We start from the raw sequence: 15,820 nt of genomic DNA on the forward strand, positions 1-15,820 counted from the left end.
GTTTCTTCTTGTTTAAGAAGGAAACTTTACATGTTTCTTCTTACGTAAACTGAAAAATCTTGTAGGAAAGACCAAAGTCCTTATCTTGTTTATGTGGTGTGTTTCTTGTCTCGGAACCATCTGTAGTCAAGATGTCACCATCCATATGCGTACAAGAGATAACGAGTAAACTGAAAGATGGTCCTGTGTTTACTGCTTACTGCTCGTTGAATCAGGATTCAGTTTTCCCCCGTTATTTAAGAGACCAGTAAATTTTCTGTTGTACCTGATGATTTAAGCAGTAGTGAGAAACAGAGACAAATTTGTCAGCTTAATTGTTGGCCTGGAACATGTGCTAAGTATAGTTTAATGAAATTGGAAAGTATCAGAATATAATAAAAACCTAACTTTTAATTTATCTCCCCCTTCTTCCAGTCTCACATAAAGAATAATGTTGAACTATAGTAATAGCAAATTTGCTCCCTATAAAATCCCTGTTCCCACCCCTTGGGTTTTCCAGAAGTTTAGGGATGCTGTGTCGATATGGTTGCTGGAATTAGCTGCCATTAGGAGAAACATCTTACTGGTTCCTGTTTGCCACTCTAATAGCCGGTTTTGTTGTTTATCGTATTAATAGTATAAACATCTTTTTCAGAGTTAAAGTTTTAGATCACATTTACAGTAACTTATAGTTTCATTGTAACATTCAGCAAATGTTACATTCTGATGTGTTTGCTTTATCTATTGTCTTTTTGCCTTATGTTGGCAATGATTTTTAACATACAAGCATGAGAAATGCTTCTGCCTTTTTCAGCTCATCTCTTAATATGAATGAACTTTGCATTGTGCATTGTTGCTAGGAAAACATTAGGAAAACTGCTAGGCACTTTTTCTCCATGTATGAAGGACTTTTACAGAATCTCAGAATCTATAAGTTGTGCCTTTGTAATTTCTTGTTTGTATAGCCACAAGGCATATTTTCAGAAGATAACCATATTGTTATATGATGAAACTTGTGTTTACTGCTGTTACAGAACAGAAAAACTTTATGCGTATGTGAGCCATAAAGCGGAAATACAAATTTATTACTGCCAAGATATGTGCTGCTAAAAATGTATATATAGATGCTGTCGTTTCAATTTTCAGAAGAAAATGCTGTCTTTTTAACTGCAGAAGAACAAGGCTTTGTCTTCCTGTAATTCTGAAGTGAAGGTTGTCATCAACAAGAAAACTAAAACCTTTTAAAGATAGGCGTTAGTAGTAGAATGCTGAAACAAACTTCTGGATTAGCTTCATTGGCTTTCCTGCTTCTTTTGCATCCCAAAGCATAAGCTTAAATCGTCTCAGAAGGACAAGGTGCGCCAGTTTATGGCATTTACCCAGGCTGGTGAAAGGACTGCTATATACTGCTTGATGCAGAATGAATGGAAACTAGAAGTGGCAACAGACAACTACTTCCAGAATCCAGACTTGTACTACAAAGAATCCATGAAAAATTCAGTAGACAGGAAGAAATTAGAGCAATTGTATAATCGATACAAAGGTAAGGCTTGGGGGTTTTTTGTTGTGGGTTTTGGGTTTTTTTGAATTATTGTGTTTGGCTGGTATTTCTGCTTTTCCCTCTGTCATTCTTAAGGACTTCTAAGGAACGATTGCTAGCTTTTGCTTCTCACTCTGTCTTTGTGGTAGTGAGATAAGAATGAAAAAGGTTTTAAATGCTCTTAATGTTCAGTACACAACTTCTGTAGGTATTTCTGTAGAGTTTAAAGTAAATTCACAGTAGGAAATGAAACCTGTCATGAGGAAATAGTGGCAGCTGCATATGGTGGAAAGGAGAGTAAAGCTTATTATGCAACTTACTTGATTTATTGCCAGTGGCTGCTATTAAATATATGTACAATGTACTTTGTGTGGCAAAATAATACATATTATACTATTATTTGGGGGAGTTAATTTTGTTCAAAGATAGTAGTATTTCTATACATTAAAATAAAAATAGTTTCAGATAACATTACAGCTAGGAGACTGACAGAACAGTCAAATAAGAAAACTCAAAAACTACTTGTAGAAACTGCATCCTTTTATTCTTTGTGCTGGCATATTACAGCAAAAGTAACATGCCTGTTCAGAGGGGCTGGGAGGGAAAACCACAGGGAAGCAGATTAAAGGCAGAGTTGTTTCTTTTCCGTTTATTTTGCAGTATTGTTAAAAAGAACAGATAAAAATAAAAGGAAAAGACAGTCAGGTAAATATAAGAATGTACGTGATCCAGGTAACAGTGCTTTCTGACGTGTGGCCGTCTGAGGTGAATGTGTGCATTGTTCCTTACATGTTAGAGCAGAGTGGGCTGTAATCGTTACCAGCCCCTGCTGAGATCCACACACCTCGTGTTTTAAAAAAATGAGCTCTTCACAATTACTCAACTATGACTTCATGTACTTTTCCAATTGCGGTGTATGGCATGCTTTGTATACACTTTATCCTTTTCTTATTATATTGTTTCCACCTTTTTTTTTGTTACTCTTTACCTAATGTGTTCTATTTCTAATATAGATATATAGACATTCTTTAATATTTTGTTATTATCTGGTAATAAATCCTGTAGGGACAAAGAACTGGCAACACTATAGCATTTCCTTGGGGGGGGCACCGCCCCAGAGAACCACTTTTTAAGTTTGTTTTGTATGTATATGTAAATATATAAATAACATATATACATATCTAGATCTTTTGCTTACTCCTTGCATGTCAGTCTTGGAGATTGCTGGGTAAAAATTATATACAAATTTATAGGATGCTATTAATAATATCTAAAATTAACTGAAAACTGCACTGCTTGGCTTTTGTGAAAGAAAGTCTAGTCAGTCTTACATCTGTGTTTTGGTTAGCAGCACACCTTTGCAGTTATAGCACTTTAACACTTACGTGAAGTTGTAAACTTGAGCAAAACCTTCGTAACACTTGAGAGAAAACATTAAAGTTTTGGTTAAGCACTTTTCCTTTTTTCATATGTAGCTTAAACCTGAGTCATTGGCTTTGCAGCAACAAGGAATTCCTTTGTCCTACAGGGCCTACAGAATACTACATACATTGCACTATATTTGAAATCTGAGATGAGAGGTCAGCACATTTTCTGTGCTGTCTTTTTGTTAGTTTTCTTATCTCTTTATCCACCAACTCTGTCAAAACAACAGTTTTGGTTTTGTTTCTAGTTACCTGGATGACGTGAAACATAAGGATGAAACGTATATGGTTGAAAACCATCAAAAATTTTCCACTGATTTCAACACTAGTGCACTTTTTGCCTTTGGTTCTTCAGTTACTCCCCAAATATACAAGAAATGCATTTTACATGTTTTAGAACTAGATCTGGCATACAGTGGAATAGATATGTTTACTTGTTATTCCTGTTCAAAGGTCTCTGAATTATACCATGGGTGCAATTTGTTGTTTAATGGGTCTAAATCTTTGCTAAATTAACTTTTTCTCTGTGTTTTAGCATTTCCTCCACTGTAGTATTGGCTGGAAAAGTGGAAGAGATCTTAGTTTAACACACCAAAAAAAATAAAAAAAAAAGAGAAAGTTTTCTTTAGGTTTGATTATTTTTTTTTAGCAAGTCCTTGGATACAGACTTAATAGCATTGTTGAAAATTTTACTAGTTTAAGGAGCTAGTCTTAAATTTACTCGAAGGATACTTTTCTATATAGCCCAACATGATACTGAAATGTCGTCCTATCAAAAGCTGTGAAAGACAGTTTTGTAGTTTGTAAACTGTCAAGCTTAGAAAACTAAAGATGGTTGGGTATTTTTGTGGGTTTTTTTGGGTTTGGTTTGTTGTTTAGTTTTTGTTTTGGTTTGGTTTTTTTCCTGTTTGGGTGAGTTTTGTTTCCCCTCCAGTTACTTGAGTTTCCATGCAGGGGGTTCTGTTTGTTTGGGATGTTTTTTTGAGAAGTAATTTTGTTACAGTTACAGAATTGTTACATTGACAACTACCCTGACATAGGTGAAGTGTGGTTCTGAGGTTTGGAAATGTAGTGAACTTAGTACTACTGAAACATAATATTTCCTAAGTTGTATCATTTAGCTTAAGACCCTGTTACGCTAAGGCATTGTTTGAGCAATGTTTTGGTGGTTTCCCTGATGCATAATTAAAAAGCAAAAATGTTTGAGTTAATTGTGGTCTTTAAACGGTTACAGTGGGTTTGCATATATCCCTGTCAGGAAAAAAAAAATCTGTGGGCTCATTTGGTAGGGTTTTTTTATTGGGTTTTTTGTTTGTTTTTTGTTTTTCTTTTAAAGTTCAGTACATGCTATATCCAGTAAGCATCTTGTATGTTTTGATGTGTTTATCAGCCTTACTGTTTTTAGATGTAGTCAGGCATCTGCTCAGTCAATTCAGATCTTTCATAGAGCATTGTGGAGAGAAGACAAAACTATTTCGTTGACATTAGCTGATGAATTTAGGAAGAAGTTGCAAACCAATTTCTAGGGAAGTTTGCAGAATGCTTAATCTATTTACGGATACTCTTCAAGGTACTTCTAAAATTAACTGGATTTCAGGTGAAGATATTTGTGAAGCTTATGAAAAAGCAAAAACCCATGTTATGCAATATAACAAAGCTGTGCAGATGATTATTTGTAAATATTTTTTGTCAATAATTACAATTATCCTCTCTGTATTTTGAACTGCAGACCCACAAGATGAAAATAAAATTGGTATTGATGGGATTCAACAGTTCTGTGATGATTTAAGCCTGGACCCAGCCAGTATCAGTGTTCTGGTTGTAGCATGGAAGTTCAGGGCAGCTACTCAATGTGAATTCAGCAAAAAGGAATTCGTTGATGGCATGACAGAGTTGGGGTAAGTATCCATTTCTGCGTAGTTCAAAATGTAAGGCCTGAGCTCTGCTTCTGTTTGAAACATTTTTAATTGAATTAAGCGTGAAGCTTCAAAAAAAGCTGGTAAGGCTGGTGCCAAGCTTAACAGCTGCTAAATGTCTGTAGTGTCCCATCTTCCTCAAATTGTTGATTTACTCCAAAGCCTTAACAATGACTGCAGTAAGGGTGATGCAGAATAATTCCCACCTGTACAGCAAGAAAGACAGACAGATATGCTGATCTTTTCATATAATTCATATAAACGTATGCATGGTTGTGTTAAGGTTTTGAGTTGGACCATGTGCTGTTAAAAGCTGGAAGTCACGGGAGATGTGTGAAGGGAGAAAAAAAAGTTCAGTCAGTGTTGAAACAGAAAAGAAGTAGGAAAGCAGAAAAGAACCTTCAGTTCTTTCTCTTTACCTTATCACCACCAAATGCAACTTTTTCTTTTTACCAGTTTTACAAACCATACTTTTATTGCCTTGTATACTGGATACTTCATTTCTACAGAATATCTATAAGAATTTGAAATAAAAATGAGGGGTTTGGTACAAGAAAAGATTAGTTAGTCTGGCTGTGATGCTGTGATGTAACTGATTTTTTTTTTTTATTTTTTTTTCTTCCTGGATTATGGAGCTGTTCTGAATAATAGAGTTTGAGATTAAACTGCCTCTGTTTAGCAATAAAGTCGAAGTGTTTATCGCCATAAAATAATATTTTGTGTTTAACTTTTACTTGGAAGAGATGCAGTATTTCTAATACAGAGAGGTGTAAAAAAAAAAAAAATTTTTTTTTAAACAGATTGCATTAGATAAGTGGAGAATTGCAGTTTATTGCTTGTGCATATTTTTTTCTGGCTAACTAATTCCACTTGATCTCAGAATGGTGCCTTATCAATACCTTTCTGCAATAAAGTCATACAATCATAGACTCTTCATGGTTGGAAAGGACCTTTGAGATCATTGAGTCCAACCAAACAACCTACAATCTCTGCCACTAGAGCATGCCCTGAAGTGCCACATCTACACATTTCTTAAATACCTGTAGGGATGGTGACTCAACCACCTCCCTGGGCAGGCTGTTCCAGTGCCTGACCACTCTCTCAGTAAAGTAATTCTTCCTAATATCTAATCTAAACCTCCCCTGCCGCAACTTCAGACCATTTCCTGTGGTCCTGTCATTATTCACCTGGGAGAAGAGGCCAACACCCACCTCTCTCCAGCCTCCTTTCAGGTAGTTGTAGAGGGCAATGAGGTCTCCCCTCAGCCTCCTCTTCTCCAAGCTAAACATGCCCAGCTCCCTCAGCCTCTCCTCATATGACCTGATCTCCAGACCCCTCACCAGCCTGGTCGCTCTCCTCTGGACGCGCTCCAGCACTTCAATGTCCCTCTTGTACAGAGGGGCCCAGAACTGAGCACAGTACTCGAGGTGAGGCCTCACCAGTGCCGAGTACAGAGGCACCATCACTTCTCTACTCCTGCTGGCCATGCTATTCCTGATACAAGCCAGAATGCTGTTGGCCTTCTTGTCCACCTGGGCACACTGCTGGCTCCTGTTAAGCTGGCCGTCCACCAGCACCCCCAGGTCCTTTTCTGCTGGGCAGCTTTCCAGCCGCTCTTCCCCAAGCCTGTAGCGTTCCCTGGGGTTGTTGTGACCAAAATGCAGGACCCGGCACTTGGCCTTATTAAACCTCATACGGTTGGCTTTGGCCCATTGACCCAGCCTGTCCAGGTCCCTCTGTAGAGCCTTGCTACCCTCAAGCAGATCAACACTCCCACCTAGTTTGGTGTCCTCTGCAAACTTACTGAGGGTGCACTCAATCCCCTCATCCAGGTCATTGATAAAGATATTAAACAAAACTGGCCCCAAAACTGAGCCCTGAGGGACACCACTGGTGACTGGCTGCCAAGAGGATTCCACCCCATTAATCACAACTCTCTGGGCACGGCCATCCAGCCAGTTTTTAACCCAGCAAAGAGTACACTTGTCTATGCCATGATTCGCCAGCTTCTCCAGGAGAATGCTGTGGGGAACAGTGTCAAAGGCCTTACCAAAGTCCAGATAGACAACAGCCTTCCTCGCATCCAGAAGGCGGGTCACATGGTCATAGAAAGAGATCAGGTTGGTTAAGCAGGACCTCCCTTTCCTAAACCCATGCTGGCTGGCCCCGATCCCTTGGCTGCCCTGCACTTGCCGTGAGAGCTCACTCGAGATGATCCTCTCCATGATCTTTCCTGGTACCGAGGTCAGGCTGACAGGCCTGTAGTTTCCCAGATCCTCCTTCTGACCCTTCTTGTAGATGGGCATCACATTAGCCACCCTCCAGTCATCGACTCCAGTCATAGACTGACTTCTAGCAAAGGTGGTGGTTGTTTCTTGAGCGGGGATCCTAGCAGTCTGTTGTGGCTGACCTCATTGGTTACTGACTTCTTTCTAAGCTTTTCTTTTTAGGTAAGGGTGTTCATAAATTGTGATGATATAACTTCTGATGTCATGTGAAGTCTACTGCTTTATTTTGTCCCTGTGGGTAGAGACTGTTTCCAGCCAATCAACAGCAATCAAGTGCTCATGCTGCTATATTAAAGGCTGTCAGCATTATTTGATATAACTGATTAAAAAGGTTTTTGCTTAAGCCACCAAGCTTCTGGCTTGGATTTTGTTTTGTAACTTTATTGTCGCATTGCTCCTATGTCCTCATGACTGTCTCTGATGCAGTTCCACAGAGGTCTGTGATTTTGATCTCTTTCTGCTCAACACAGTGCTCTTCGGAGCATAATGTAGTCATACCTGCTTGCCACCGGTATGCTGCTTATTAAGAATTTGGAATGATTTTGTTACATACCGGAGGAGCAGCGTCTGTGGTTTTTAGCATTGAACATAGGTGAAGATTTGAATGAAAAGAAGCTCCCTGAGGCTTACGTTCATATAGCACCTTAGGATACATATGGGAAAATATGATATTTGTCCCTATTGTTAACTAGATCACGTCCCCATGAAACTGAAGTTCTTAGTTGAAGACTCTTGGCAGAATTCTTTATCTTCTCCACCAGGTACTGCAGGAGGCCAGAAAGGTACTTATTTTTATCTGTACCGTGCAAGACAGTTAAAACTGCATCTGCATTTTATGGATTTTGCTGTAGTTGTCCATCCTTTAATAAAATTATTCTTGAATCTTTAGAATAAATACAAATACTTGGCTACTGAGAACTTTGAAATGCAAGATGGTAATTATGATAGCTACTTCTTTGAACCCTGTTTCCTTCTCTTTGAGTTTCTAGGGGCAATTCAAAATATTGGTAATATCCTGTAAACCTCGAATGTTCGTATGATTCCTTGGTGTGGAGGAAGCCCTTTTTCTTTTAGAATTGCATTTTGTCAGCTCAGGTGCTTTCAGTGAAAGTGCTCCAGTCTTGTGTTATTAAGAGGTGTGTTTCTGTTAGAATCTCAGTAACTTGATTCCATCTTACCTTACCTATGCCAGGCTGTTAAATGGTTTATCTGCCTTCAAGCTATTGTCAAACGCTGATCTGTTTCCCAGGTTTTATCTGCAAGTGTTCTATGGTGGGCGGAGGATGACTGCAAATCATAGTTCATTTTGTTGGAAAGTCCTCTAATATTAAGGTTAACTGTAAACATAGTATGCAGCCCTTCATTTAGGTAGAGCAGGGAATAAGTAATATCTGTCTAGATTAAAGCAAAAACCCACACACTTTTGTTACAACAGCTATAAAAGGGGAAAGGATAGCAGATTCCAGTGAGGTCTATATGTTTTTTAAGAACATAATAACATCTATTGTTTGAGTTCATAAAATTGTGAAGGGACTGAGAAAAAAACCACTGAATCCTGTTGCATACTTAATGGATGCCTATATATAATGTTCCACTTAAAATCACTTAGTAAAGGCATATGAGTGTTTATATTTTTAAAAATGCTATCCAGACAGATACTCTATTTTTATCTTTACTACTCTTTTATTTTGCTATCAAACTAAACCTTAAAAAATTTAAAAAAAAAAAAAGAGAAGAAAAAAAAAAGGTAAAAAGAAATCTTAAATGCTTACAAATAATGTAACCTCTTTTGAACAGGTGTGACACCACAGAAAAACTAAAAGCTCTATTGCCAAGACTGGAACAAGAGCTAAAGGATCCAACAAAGTTCAAAGATTTTTATCAGTTTACTTTTAACTTTGCTAAAAACCCTGGACAAAAAGGTTTAGGTAAGTAGACAAAAAAAATTGGGAAAGTAACTATAGACAGTGAAGTCAATTCCAAATACTTACAATAGCACAGTTTTCTGGTTGATGATTGTATAGTAAATTCATTATTGATTTTTTTCACTGACTTCTGGTTCCCACCATCTTTCAATTAATCTCTTCTTTAATGTCCCCTTGGTACCGATAATTTAATGAGGTTTTTTGCTAGTATTGACATTCTCTCTCCTCTTGTCAAAGGAAGTTCCTGCAGTTCTTAGAGACCTGTCATAATTTACTTTTTTTTTAAAGGCTGATGTAATGAACTCTTAGTGTTTTCCATTTTGTTCAGAAAAGAACTGAAACAAGATATCCATATCAGCTTAAAAAAGAGGGAGAAAACTCTGGGCAAAAGTTATTGTTCTTCTAAGAATTTTTAGTTTTAGTTCACAGTTTTCATGTAAAGTTTAGAAAAAGAGGATTATGGACCTGGTTCAAAGCTAGTGAATAGAATAGGCATACAGTTTATAAAGTATTAAATTATTATTCTCTATAAAGTTTGAGATTGTCCCAATCCATGCCTTGTATTGCTGGAGTAAAATCGATATATTATTTAAATTCCAATGTTTTATTCTCTTCAAATCAGAAATATCTATAGTTTGTGAATAGTTGAAAAAATTGGAAGATGAAATCTGATATCGTTTCAAATTTATGTCCACTTTCAAAAGACACTGTGTAGGAAGGAATTAGACTCTTTTGTGTGTAGAATAGCACCGTACCATCATCACTGTTCTTTTTGTGCTATGGGTAGAGGAAGTGGTTTGGGTTTTGTTTTTGTTTTTTTTTTTTAGCATAGCCACTTTAACTCTGTGTCTATGTTACTTGGCAAGCACACTAATAAATACTGTTTTTTCAAAAACTCGCGGAAGAGGAGTGAGATGGAGGAGGAGAATATTGATTTAGACCTTCCCCACCTGAGGTGTCTGTTCCACATTCTTCCTTCGGAATTACTTTGAATAGTATCTCTTGTCTTTCCTGGTGTCTTTTTTTATTTTTTTTTTTATTTTTCTTTTTTGAACTGTGGGCAACTTTTAGCCAGTTTCCATTTTTCTTTATTTTTTGCAGCAATTTCATTTTTCATTACACATATCACACTTCCATGGGTCACATGCCACCCTTCCAGACACAAAAATGAAATAGTCTTGTAGTGGTTCTGTGAGGCTGGCTGGAATTCAAGTCCCTTAGCTAGTTGTTCGTTTTCTTGCTTCTCTTCATTAAAAAGCGTAGAACTTTCAGATTGTGGAAAAGGTAAGTCAGTTACAGCTGAGGTTGGAATTTATGGGATACCTAAAGAAATATTACAAATAGCTTCCTGTTTTAATTGGATCAGTTCCAACGTGAAACTCATGTACTTGGGAAATATGCCTCAAAAGCTTTTCATCTAAGCCTGTACAAAGAGAGGAGGAGCGAAGGCAACCCAACCCAGATTATGGAACTGAATGTACTGTTTATTTGACATGAGAGGAAAAAGGAAACGTACTTGTTTTCCATTACTTCTGCTTGTTTGGTATGGAGGCCTCTTCATTTGTAAGTCTGTCTTCTCTGTTGTGTAAGAATGGTACTTTTTGGCAATAAAACCTAAGTGCCTTCTTGCATTAAGAGTTAAATTATTAGCGGGAAAAAGTAAAACGTGCAAAAATTAAAGTCAAGCTTAAAATAAACCCTGGGAAGAGTTGATTGGATCTGTTGCTGATTTCAGTCTTCAGGAATCTTAATAATTCTGGTAATACTTACTGTTTCTTAATTTCAAGTAGTGCCTAGTTCTTAAATGGCAGTATTTTGGTGACATTTTTTGTCAGACGTTTTCTGGTTTTGGTAATGTGATTCTAGATATTGAATTAAACATAAACAGGTGCTACTGCTCTTATTTCAATGGAGGTACACCATATTTCTGTCTAGTGTCAACTTGGATCACTGTAGGTTGAGCAGAAGGAAAGTGCTGAGCAAGCATATTGACTAATACGATGGTTTTGAGTGATCAAGGTCAGTGATAGCTTATCCAAATAAAACGTAACACTGTATAGGTTTGGAGTTGGAATCTTTTCTGGTAATGCTGTTATATTCAGTAGAGCAGAGAGATGGAGGGGGGAAAAAGAAGTTTACAGGTTGGCGTTTACAACTTACTGCTTCCTGCTGTGATTGTTCTAAGAGTTATGTTTGTTCTTTCAGCAAAAAGGTGTTCAGCAAGGGAAAAAATTGAGTCAGTTACCTTACAGGAGGGTCTGTATGACCTGAGAATTACAGTTGTTTCAGCTTCATTTAATACGTTTAGGTGCTTTTTCATTTTGCATCCTCTTCTCTGTATACACTATGTATTTTCTCCTAGAATAACAAACTGTCCATCTTCCCTCCCTCTCTCCAGGGACTAATGTAGAGGTGTTTGCTGTTTGTGTCTCAATGACTGTGTGCCCAATTGTCAAGGAGATGCGGGAATTTGCCTCATCCATGTACAAAGTCTGTTTCTCTTCCAAACAAAGTTTGGAGCCTTGGCTCAGGATGCTCTTATGAATTCAGTCCAGATAGTTAAACAGAATGTACAATTAGATTTTTTTACTGAATGAGCTGGTATAAATCTCTGCCTAACTCTGTCTGGGTCATCTTAAGGTGTTGACCTCCCCTTCTTCCCCATATGCACGTTAGATACGCAGTGCTACCTAAGTACAGGATGCTGCTAAGCCACTGTCCTAGCTGCTTGCCTTAAAATGTTTCTGGTGACATGCTCCTGTGATAGTGCTTGCCTACTCATTCCCATATGTTCACATTTGAATTATGATTTGAAGACTAAGAGGTCAGTAAGTTTATGGAAAATAGGGATAAAAGTGAATGGTTTTAATTAACGAGGTGGAAATAATCAAAGGAATTACTTCCTGACTTTCAATTACAAAATATTTTAATGTGATTTTTCTGGGGGATGAAGTATCCAATGCTTCCTTTTATTACACTCAGAGCTTAAATCACCAAGTCTGGTAGCTGTTGCACTCATCGTTTAGGGAATAGGTCTGTAGACTAAAAGAATATTGCTCGATTCTCAGGTATACACATGACCCATGAATACACCTATTTGAAAACTAAGCAAATTTGACATAGTGCCAGTGACAAATGGGAAATTGTTACTCTTAGCAAATTGTTAATAAAAACTTTTTATCAAAGAAGACACAATTAAAATAGTCATTCTGTTGGATCCTTCAGGCTAAGTGCTAACGCATTTTTTTTAAACAGAAATAAAATGTGAGACTAGAGCTCACCAGTAAAATGTCTGTTTTAGGCAAAGACAACTCATTTGTGCTGTTATTTTTCATGTTTATTATCTTACCATGTTGAAACTGTAAGAAATTACTGAAATATCTCTAAAATATCCAAACACCAATGCTATGGTTATGAGTCATGTTCATTGCTCTATCAGCATTTTAATATGTTTCTGATTACTTTTTTTTTTTAAAAAAAATCTATTTCTGCTGTTTGAAGAAGTGATAAGCAGCAGTTATTACTTTATTTTTTGCCGCATCTTCCCTGAAGAACATCAGGAAATACAGTGATTCATGGGTTCCTTTTTAATATGCCAGATGGTGTTTCAATTTAAAAGATAGAGAAACACTTATATAGTGTATTCCCTTGTGCCAGACAGGATCAATGTCTACTAAAACCATTCCTCACAGATGTTTTTCTAACCAAGTGTTCAGTGGTATGCTAGCAATGTATACTAAATTGCCTTTTCAGTTTCGGTATTTATCAGCAAGATTTGAGATCTGATTGGCAGTGGCCCTCTAGCTGAAAAAATTTGGGAGCCACTGCCTTCATATAATATAATCTTAAATTTCTGATGGCGGGTGTCCTACATCTATGTCTGTGCTTGCTCAAACCTATTGTTAGATTTATTTTTTTTCCCTAGCGTGTAACTTAAATCTCTGTTCCTGAATTCTTCTGTTCAATACTTGCCTGTCCAGAGTAAGTATGTAGAATGCATGTTTCCTTAGAGATAGTAACAACTTTTTACGTATTTGGCAACTAGTGTGCATCTTCTCTTAGTCTCTAGACTGCGTAAAACCAACTGCCGTGTTAAATTTTATCTTCCAACTCTCTGATACTGCAGTTGTATCTTTGAACTCTCTTTTCCTTTGCAATCCAATTGATCTATCTTTCTTTTCTTTAGTAGTGCCCAAACAAGCTGGATATCTTCCAGGCACCGTAGGTGTTTTGCTCCTTGTTTTACATCCCGTTACTAAGTTCGCTTATACTTACAGCACTGATACTATTTGCAGTTTGTGATCTATTATATTATGGGGTTTCTTCAGAACTGCAATGCACCCAGTTAATTCTGATCTTGTATTTCTGTGGTCAGTTATTCCCACTAGCTATGTGACTTTGCACTTCTTAATGAAATCTTTCTTATTTACTTCCAAATGGTTTACCAGTTTGTCCAAATAATTTTGAATTCTAATCCTGTCCTCTACCATGCTACACTTTTTTCAGGCTTTGTGTAAGTTGCAGATTTAATAAAAATTTTCTTTGTTGTGTCATCTGCGTTACTTCAGTGTTGGTCAGCGTTAGATACAGGACTGACTCCCACGGATGAGTTACTTTCTCCCAATTTGGCAGAGAACCACTGAGGTTCTTCTAGAACCTCCTTTGACCTCTATGAAGTCTCAAAGATGGTAGGTAGCAGTTTGAGGTTTCTTCAGCATACTGAGATGAATTTCACCGTGTCTAGCTTCGCTTTGGGCACCAGTGCTTTCAGACTGAATTTCTAAAAGTCATTTCTGAAATTACTGTCAGTTTTCATTGAACCTTTTTGCCTGCAGCATCTCTTGAAAAAAAATCTCTGTGTATCCCAAACATTTATTTTCAGGAGTTATCAGCGGGATGCATGATATCTTTTCTTACACCAGATGCTGTTTGTATGGGAGGGAGTAGGAAGGCACAGAAGCACTTTTTATAAGTTTTTTTGGTGATAGAAGAATTTTGGTGATACTTGACACAGTCTTCTTCACTGTGCAATGGATTTTGCTCCAGGAAAGCAGTCCTGGGAGGAGGTGTGTGTGTGCAGTTTTGTGTTTGATTTATTTTTAGAACAGCCTGTCTTCCATTGCTTTGTAATTTCTTCTTATTCTACAGTTCCCTTCAAAACCAATGCAAGAAATTCTGCCCTTACGTAATTAGATGGGAAGAATCCTCTCCAATAAATTAAGTTGCATCTATTCTGTCGTTCCCCAAAATAGGTACAGAGTTCAGTACAATACTCATTCCTAGAAATAGGACCACCTTTTATAGGAGTCTCTTTTCCACAGTTCATGTGGTTATACTAGGGATTTTTTTATTTATCTTTATATCTGCAGGACTTCTGTCTCTATAGTCTCATCCAAAGTGAATGTTTCCATTTACTTGTATTAGCTTAATATCGTCAAGTAGTATGCTTCAGTCTGGACACGTGCTGATTAAAGACGTAAAAGTAGTACCAGTCCCCCTAGGTGATGCCTTGTGTAAGTACTGAGATGCAGGAGGCAAAAGCGTATTGCGTAAGATCTACCGTGATTTTCTTTGAGCAGAAAATGATGTTCTGATTAATGTTACTCAGGACCCAACTGTCAAATGTCTTTCAAATACCTCTAAGTAGATTTGATTACTATCTTAGAAGATGATGTAAAAAAAAAAATAAAATATAACTGTTAAGACTACTGCTCCCTGTGGTGGACAGAATTCAAGAAAAAAAATAAATAGCAAGCTTTCAACAGAGCAGTGACATCTCAATGGTTGCATATTGGACCTGGGAGGCATAATATTTAGTTATGTTAAACTTCATCTGAGTGTGTTGTATATATTTTGAGATAATGTAAAAAATGCAGTTTTGCAGGTCTGGTTTGCCAGGAGACTTTTACAAAGAATTATTCTGGATAACTGTGATTCCGTCTGTTTAATCTGTGCTTTCATGTTCTCACTATTATATTTAGTACAATAAATCTTTTAAGTTTTGCGTGGTGCAGATTTGGAGAGGTTTATCTCACTTTTCTGCTCCCAAGTTTTAGCTTTTTGTATTGCAGTCCAAGTGAAATTTTGCATCCTAGCTCTTGGTTGATAGGTGTACTAAAGAATAGGATTTACAGATCTTTTGTCATGTTGTATACAGAGCGGTTCAGATTTCTAAGGACACTGTTCAAGCTCAAAACAAGGCCTTAGCTCCATCTATCTATCTTTTTTTTTTTTCCTCTTTTTTTTTTTTTTTTTTTTTAACGTGATACTTACTGTGAGTCTCTGATTGGATCTTCCTTTGAGCCCCAGCAAGACATGTTCAGGAGATTCCTCGTGCTCAGGACTTTACTACAGTTTGTTTCAGCACGGTGGAGGAACTTAATGCATTCTTTCATGCTCTTCAACTTCCAACATGGAAACAAAAAGCAGATTTGATCCTTCATCACTCCTTTGTGGTCCCTTCGCCTGCTTGCTGGCTCAAAAGGTTGTGCTTCCTTCTCTCTGCCAGTTTCCTGGGATCAAGCAAGAGATGATACATGAGGAGGGCATTCAGACTTGAATGAAATATTACCTCAAGACCAGAAGAATGACTATCTTTGCATCCGGTATGTGGACTTCAAGGAGGTTGCATCTTCTATGAGCAGATGAGTATAATGTGCTCTTTTTCATTGAAGCAACATCAACTTTGGCTTTCATCATAGCAGTGTCTCAAGATTCTTTGAAGAGACACTTAGACATTAGGGAAGGA

At 37.3% G+C, this 15,820-nt stretch overlaps 1 protein-coding gene across 6 annotated transcripts in view; it reads left to right on the forward strand.

Moving 5' to 3' along the window:
- The window catches only part of DCUN1D2 (defective in cullin neddylation 1 domain containing 2), a 30,340-nt gene that overhangs the window by 1,230 nt on the left and 13,290 nt on the right, over window positions 1-15,820 (forward strand). For 3 of the 6 annotated variants that reach the window (XM_074560904.1, XM_074560897.1, XM_074560906.1), the window contains exons 2-4: window positions 1,306-1,522; window positions 4,673-4,841; window positions 8,945-9,075. In XM_074560904.1, coding sequence (XP_074417005.1) covers window positions 1,306-1,522; window positions 4,673-4,841; window positions 8,945-9,075 — 517 coding nt within the window. Of the gene's footprint in view, window positions 1-1,103; window positions 1,523-4,672; window positions 4,842-8,944; window positions 9,076-15,820 lie in introns of all 6 variants that reach the window. The other 3 variants (XM_074560915.1, XM_074560907.1, XM_074560908.1) reach the window with 3 other exon arrangements.

Source organism: Larus michahellis, chromosome 1 (genome assembly GCF_964199755.1).
Source record: "Larus michahellis chromosome 1, bLarMic1.1, whole genome shotgun sequence".
NCBI lineage: Eukaryota > Metazoa > Chordata > Aves > Charadriiformes > Laridae > Larus > Larus michahellis.